Genomic DNA, 7467 nt, shown 5'->3' on the forward strand with positions numbered 1-7467 from the left:
TTTATATATCTGTGTTTTGGGTGTTGGCCAGGATTCGAGATTTTGAAGCAGATGTTGTTAGAAGAAAGGGTTGTGCCTCATCTCCCATTGGCAAAAATTTGGGAATGGCTGGTGGGCGTGGCCTGTCGCCAGACTGGCCATCAGCGGTTAAAAGCCATCCACTTACTTCTGAGGATTGTGCGGTGCTGCAGCCACAGGTAAGCCGCCCGCGTCCTGGACGTGAGGCCTTTGCCAGGCCTGTGTACCCCGCTCTGTGACTGGCCCTTTTATTCTCTTAGTGGTGTCTTTGATGAAAAGACATTTGTGATTTTAATGTCTTCCACTTTTTCAGTCATTTCCTTTATGGTAGTGTTCTTGGTGTCTTGTTGAAGAAATGTTTGCCTTATTCTAAGGTCATGAAGGTATTTCCTGTATTACCTTCTAGAAGCGTGTTTTTCCTTTCACACTTAGAGAAGTATCTACCTGTGGACTGCATGTTAGTGTATGATAGAAGGGGTAGGCATCAAGTCAGTTTCATTCCATACGGCTCTCCACTTGACTCTCTAGATCTTTTTGTTTTTGAGACGGCGTCTCTCTCTGTCCAGGCTGGCGCGACTATAGATGAATTTGGTGAGAATCAAGATCTTTAGAACACCGAGTCCTCTAATCCGCAACCATTATATAGTCCTCTGTTTATGTTCCTCTATCATTGAGGTCTTCATGATATTTTATAGGTTTCTGTGTAGAGGACTGAACATTCTGCTAAATTTATTACTAGGTATTTAATATTTTTGATGCTATAATTGACATTTTTTATTTTAGTTTTGTTTTTGCTGATGTACAGTTAATTTTTATATACTGCCCTTGTATCCAGTGACCTTATTAAATTTGTTTTTCGTTTTTTGTTTTTTGCCTAATAAAGCAACTAAATTTGTTCATTCTAAGACTTACCTATGTAGATTTGGGTACAGTCATGTCATCTGTAAATGAGTGAGTGCAATTCCTTCCTCTCCCCACTCGGGCACTGTTCTTGCCTTTTGCACTAGGTCGGACATGCAGTGTTGAATAGAATCGGGGGTTGTGGACATGAGTGCCTTAGTCCTCATCTGTGAGGGAAGGTGGCAGTGACTGTGCCAGTCGTGTTGTCTGTATACTTGGCCCCACCCTCCTTGCTCAGAGCCCTACCTGCCAGGGTTCATTCTTCCTCTTTCCTGCATGTCTAAGGCACGTAGACAGACACGCAGAATGCCAGCCAGAGTGCGGCGATGATATGTGAAGTAACAGGCTGTCTTCTCATGGAATATGGAGATGTCATTAAAATAATAAAGGAGTCTCAAAGTCAGGGGAGAGAACCCGATGGCTTGTGTAGGCAGCGCGGAGAGAGAGGGCAGAGCTGGGCATGCTTGCTGTTACCCCCATGTCCTCAGAGGCAGACAGGATCACCCAGCCCCACACAGGCTTAGCTCTGTTCACTTGAGCGTAGAATCCAGTAAGAACTGCCTGGTCAAGCAATGCTTATGAAGCATGTAACCTCTCCATGGTGTCCTGGCTGGTGGCCCTCCCTGCCAGCAGCGGGAAGGAAGCCCTGTGCTCCTGCACACTCTCCTGTCAGTTGGCAACCTTCTTTCCAGTGGCGACACTCCCAGACCCTCTGTCCCGAGCCTGGAGAACTCCCAGCTTGCCTTGCCACCCTAGGCTATTTCATGCTGCTCCTCAAAGAGTGAGAGAGAGGCCTGCCTGAGGGCTTGACCCGGAGGCCACAGAGGAGCGGGGCAGCCCTCGGGAGAGGGACCTTCTCAGCTCACAGGTGCATTTACTTGACGTGCTGATGCTTCTCTGAAAACCCAGCTGTAAAGTTCTCGGAATTTTTCCGTTTGTTTTATGAAGATTTATTCCTCTGGGAGAAAGGGATTGGCTTCAAGATAACAATTAAATATACCTAATAATTTTTCAAGTCAAAAAAAGAAAATTTCTTTTTTTTAAAAAAAAAAAAGCATACCCCAACTATATATATATATATACACAAACATATATATATATATATATATATATATACACAAACATATATATACACACAAACATATATATATATACACACAAACATATATATATATATATATGGCCATGTAACAAATTCTAGAATATTATTTATTTGATAATTTTTTTCTTCAAAGGATATCGAGTTGGAATTAAAGCACAGCGTCCCTCTGAGTAAAATAGAAAAAAAAAAAAAAACCTCAGTTCATTCTCTCAGCAGGGGTTCTGCTTTCCTTAGGGAAAGGGTTTCTGCCTGAACAACCTTCCAAGCATATTCTGTGTTTCATAAGCCAAGCCTAAAATCATAACACTGCTAGTCATCATTATCTATTTTTTTTTTGAAACACAGTCTGGCCCTTTCACCCAGGCTGGAGTGTAGTGGCACGATCTCAACTCACTGTGGCCTCCACCTCCTGAGCTGAAGTGATCCTCTCCCCTCAGCCTCCTGAGTAGCTGGGACTACAGGCACATGCCACCACACCCAGCTAATTTTTGTGATTTTTGTGGAGATGGGGTTTCACCATGTTGCCCAGAATGGTCTCAAATTCCTGGGATCAAATAGTCCCCCATCTTGGCCTCCCAGAGTGCTGGGATTGTAGCTATGAGCCACCGCTCCTGGCCATCTTTTTTTTTTTTCTTTAATTTTTTTTTAGAGGTGGGGTCTTATTCTGTGGCCCAGGCTGGAGTGCAGTGGTACCGTCCTAGCTCACTGCAGCGTGAACTCCTGGGCTCAAGTGATCCTTCCACCTCAGCCTCTTGAGTAACTAGGACTGCAAACATGAGCCCCCAAATTGTCTTTTAAGTGTTCTTTTCTGATAATAAAAGCAATGAGCATTGTAGAAGGCCGAGAGGGACAGCTGCTGGTGACACCTTTTGCTATGTCTGTTTCATGTGGTTTTTCATTTGCATAGAAAAAGTACTGTATAGGCAGGTTATTTCTGAATTGTATTTTGTATATAAGTTTTACATCTTGCTTTTTTTCATTTAATATTTATTTTGAAATGAGTTCCCACTGTCATTGGAAAGTCTCCAAAACTTTTTTTTTTTTTTTTTTTTTTTGAGAGAGAGTCTCTCTCTATCACCAGGCTGGGGTGCAGTGGCGCGATCCCAGCTCCCTACAACTTCCGTTTTCTGGTTTCAAGCAATTCTCCTGCCTCAGCCTCCTGAGTAGCTGGGACCACAGGTGCACACCACCACGCCTGGCTAATTTTTTTGTATTTTTAGTAGAGATGGGGTTTTGCCATGTTGGCCAGGATGGTCTCTATCTCTTGACCTCATAATCTGCCCGCCTTGGCCTCCTTCTGGGATTACAGGCATGAGCCACCGCCCCCAGCCAACTTTTTTTTTTTTTTAAGAGACAAGTTCGCACTCTGTTGCCCAGGCTAGAGTACCGTGGTGCAGTCATGGCTCACTGCAGCCTCCAGGTCCTGGGCTCACGCGATCCTCCCACCTCAGCCTCTGGAGTAGCTGGATGTCAATCATGCCCAGCTAGTTTTTTGTTTTTTCGTTTTTTTTTTAATTTTTTGTAGAGACAGGGTCTTGCTCTGTTTCCCAGAGCAACTCTTGAGCTGAAGGGATCCTCCCACCTCAGCCTCCCAAAGTGCTGGGATTACAGGTGTGAGCCCCGTGTCCAGCCCATAACACCCATTTTTAAAGGTGCACAGTAATTCCCGTGCGCACGCTTCCGGGCCTCCTGTTCCCTTGGAGCCTGGTTTTGAAATTTCGGTTCTGCCCCTTTCCTCCTTTGCTGTTGGTGACTGTTTTGTGGGGAGCATAAGTGAGACTGTTTTGTAATCACTTGTACCAGCGGTGGGAGAGGGAGGGGCTGGGCTGCGGCTCCTGCCAGCTATCAGCCGTGTGACCTTGGCGTGGCCGTCAGTAAACTGACCACCTCCGGGGCTCCTCCTGCAGCGACCTGTGTGACCTGGCACTGTTGAAGCCCCTGTGGCAGCTCTTTGCCCACATGGAGTACGGCCTGTTTGAGGATGTGACGCAGCCCGGCATCCTCCTTCCCCTGCACCGGGCCCTCACGGAGCTCTTCTTCGTCACCGAGAACCGCGCCCAGGTGAGGCCCGAGGTCTGCACAGGGAGCCCCGTGTCTCCGTGGGCTTTTGCTTCCTCTGCCACCCTGGGCAGAACTCGCCACCCCATCTGAGCCTGAGGGGTCTCAGCAGGCCACACAGGACAGGCATGGCTGAGAGTCTGAGGCCCTCGGGTCAGCTCTGACATGGCCTATTTTGTCAGGCCTAGAGCCAAAGGGGGAAAAACCGCCCGGGAGCAGCCCTTGCCAGCAGTGAGTTTTGGAGAATTAAAGGATGGCTTCTTTCTGCTTCCTTCTTGTTTTTTCCCCCTCAACACAATAGACTCATTGAATGTGGGAGCTGAAAGGGCGTTTCAGAGTTCTTTAGCTGTCCTCTCCTTTCACCTGAGGAAGCTGGCCTGAGGAGGGGCCTGGCCCAGCACTGGGCACCTGGCCCCTGCCGGTCAGGTTCAGTGCCATGTGGGCCTGGCGGAGTGAGTAGCGTCCACCCGCGGGAGGCTTCTGCTTTCGTGAGCAGGTGTCCCGGGTGGTGTGGGAGAGCCATACTGCACCTCTGGCACTGTCGCTCACAGCCCCCGCTCTCTCTGCAGGAGCTTGGCGTGCTGCAGGATTACCTGCTGGCCCTCACCACGGATGACCACCTTCTCCGCTGTGCGGCACAGGTACTGTCTCCACCCCCGCAGAGCCGATCTGTGGGGTGCCACCATCTCACCATTGCCAGGGCAGAGAAGTCTGCGCGTTGCGTCTGACTAGGACAGAATCCACCCGGAGCTTACACAGAGCTCATCCCAGTTCAGTGGCTTCCTCCTGGTGCTCAGAGAGCGTGCACGACCCCATTTGTCACAGTCATTCATCTAAACTGTGGGGTCAGGAAAATTGTGTCTTTAAAACCAAAACAACCAATGCCTTAAATTTAGTTTGGCTGATTCTGGAAGTTTCCGTGGAGTTAGATCTCACATATTTTTAGATGTGAGTTGCTTCTCTGGTAGCGGAACTCCTGACAGCTGTTTGGTCTCAGGACGCTTCAAGCTTTTCACTGATGGAGGAGCCCAGAAAGCTTTTGGAGATGCATGTGACGTTTATCCACATGTGCCGTGAGAAATGGGGTTTTCCATTTTCAAATAAGCACAAGTTTAAACCTTTATCTATCTTTTTAAGTAGTGAACCCCTTTCATGTTAATATGAATAATACGTCTTGTGAAAAATGACTCTAACTTTTGAAAATAAAGTAATGACTGAGTTCTCTGGGACAAACAGTGACGGGAAAAAAAAGGATTACTGCAGCGGGTGGCGCTGGGTTCCACCCCTCATGGCTGGCCTAACGGAGACGGCCATGTTCTCACATCTGCTTCTGTTCTGCAGTCAGTCGTTCACGTGTCAGGCTCTGCAACACTACACCACATGCTCACAACACGGAAAGTGAAAAATGAACCTTGCCGACCCCGAAAGGGTCTCAGGAGTTCCCTGGCCCCAGACTACATTTTGTGGCCCAACAGCCCCCCCAGAGGACAGCTGCGGACACCGAGGCTCCCAGGGTTACCTGTGGGGGAACTCCCAGCCAGGAGCCCTGCCTCAGCGCGGCGCTCTGTCCCTGGGAAGTATTCTCGGAACGGTGCCCTTTTGCGGGAAAAGGGTCTTCTTTCCAGCCCTAGGCTTTGACACTTAACGCTTGGAAGTGGGAATGCCCCCAGCACACAAGGAGGAGTTTATGTTAACCCACCTGAGACCTGTAGGCAGAGAAAAAACTCCCTCCCCCTCAGCAGCTGCCTACAACATTACCACCGCCACCCGGGGTTTCATGACATCACATAACAATTTTCCTATGGGACCGTCCTGGCCCCAAAGCTCCGCGTGGCAGCTTGCCTATGGGCGGGTTTCACTTGCTGCATTCTGGCTCTTCTGACCCTCCCCTCGGCCTATTGAGTGAGCTGCACCAGTGTCCTGACAACTCTCCCTGCCAGACCCCTTCCTCCCTCGGCCACCTCCACTCTCCTGCTGCCCAGACCGTGAAGGCCCGACTGGCCTGCCCCCCCCTCTTCAGGCCATCTGATTCCTAGTGCCTTCCTGGCCCTGTTTCTGCGCTCCCTCTGGTCCCCAGCGCTGGCTGTTGATTTCCTGTGAGTGCTGTGCCCTCTCACCTGCACCTTTGCGTGGCTTTCCCAGACCTCTGCACACTGCCTTCTGAGCCCCCGCACTGGGACTGCCCTTCTGTGCAGGGATGATTTCTACCTTACATTTGGAGCTTTCACATGGTCTTAATAGCATTTTCTCCCTCCCTCCACCCTGTGGGCCTCTGGGGGAGGGAAACACATCTGGTTCATCTCAGGGCCTCTCTCCCCCCATCCCCTCATCCTCAGTGCTCAGCTGAGGGCTTGCTATCAGCACTCAGCAAATGAGGGAGTGAGTGGCTCCTGACATTGGCGACAACTCTTTTTCCCTCCGCAGGCTCTGCAGAACATTGCTGCCATCAGCCTGGCCATCAACTACCCTAACAAGGCGACCCGCCTCTGGAATGTGGAGTGTTAGCCCTCGGTATGGCTGCACGGGGCTAGCTAATCTGTCACAGGGATTTTAGAGCAGACATGTAACCTCATTCAGGAAAATTCCTGTCACACAGTGCCCAGCTGTCCTTGAGCTCACTTCCACTCCGATCAGGACGCCAAGCAGCCCCGTCTCCAAGCACTCCCGTGCGTAGGCTGGACACAAGCACGTGCTATAGCACGCTGAGAGTAAGCAAGCAGTGCAGAGTGCGGCAGAAAGGGCCCCTGAGAAGGTCCGGAGAGCAGCCTTCTCCAGGGGCGGTCCCTGCAGGAGCCGTGGGCCCCGCAAGACTTGGAAGCAGCCTCTCTGGACTGGGTTTTGTCTCTTGAGCTGGAACTGCCTGCACTTGCCTTGAGAGGGAGGCACAGTCCACCCAGATCTACCTTTCCAGCAAGACCCCCAGCGGCAGCGGCCCGGCCTGGGCCCACCTCTTCGCTTTTGCTTCTTCTGATGGGTAATCCAAACCAAACCAAGCCTGGTGAGAGCCCCTCCTGGCCACCACTGATCCCCATGCATCCAGTGCCGGGCCGGTGTGGTGCTGGCTCCCTGCACGGCCGCGCCCTCCCAGAGCTCCGCAAGGAGAACAAGTGCCCTTGCGAGCAGCTGGCAGGTGCTCACGTGCATCCGCTCAGGGCCAGTCGGCGCCCGCAGTTTCCAGGTGTTGTTTTAACATATTTCAGTGCCCACCTCACGTTTCTAGAGCAGAACCACACCCGTGGCCTCCCTTGGGGGGCCTCGAGGGCGTGACTGGAGACAGACCCGTCAGGAGGACGAATCGTGAAAGTGGCAGAACTCGAGGAATACGCTAGAGCTTCCGTACCTTGAAGACGATCAGAGGATATCTGATTTTAAGAGTAAACACCACACGA

General features: G+C 50.6%; 1 protein-coding gene across 3 annotated transcripts in view; it reads left to right on the top strand.

Annotated features, from left to right (window-relative positions):
* The window catches only part of ZZEF1 (zinc finger ZZ-type and EF-hand domain containing 1), a 104542-nt gene extending 97780 nt beyond the window's left edge, over positions 1-6762 (top strand). For 2 of the 3 annotated variants that reach the window (XM_032270031.1, XM_032270032.1), the window contains 4 exons: positions 32-197; positions 3928-4081; positions 4648-4719; positions 6503-6583. In XM_032270031.1, coding sequence (XP_032125922.1) covers positions 32-197; positions 3928-4081; positions 4648-4719; positions 6503-6583 — 473 coding nt within the window. Of the gene's footprint in view, positions 1-31; positions 198-3927; positions 4082-4647; positions 4720-6502 lie in introns of all 3 variants that reach the window. The other variant, XM_032270030.1, reaches the window with a different exon arrangement.
* The last annotated feature ends 705 nt before the right edge of the window (positions 6763-7467 follow it).

The sequence above is a fragment of the Sapajus apella genome, unplaced genomic scaffold (assembly GCF_009761245.1).
Source record: "Sapajus apella isolate SASKATOON/1434 unplaced genomic scaffold, GSC_monkey_1.0 scaffold202, whole genome shotgun sequence".
Classification (NCBI taxonomy): Eukaryota; Metazoa; Chordata; class Mammalia; order Primates; family Cebidae; genus Sapajus; species Sapajus apella.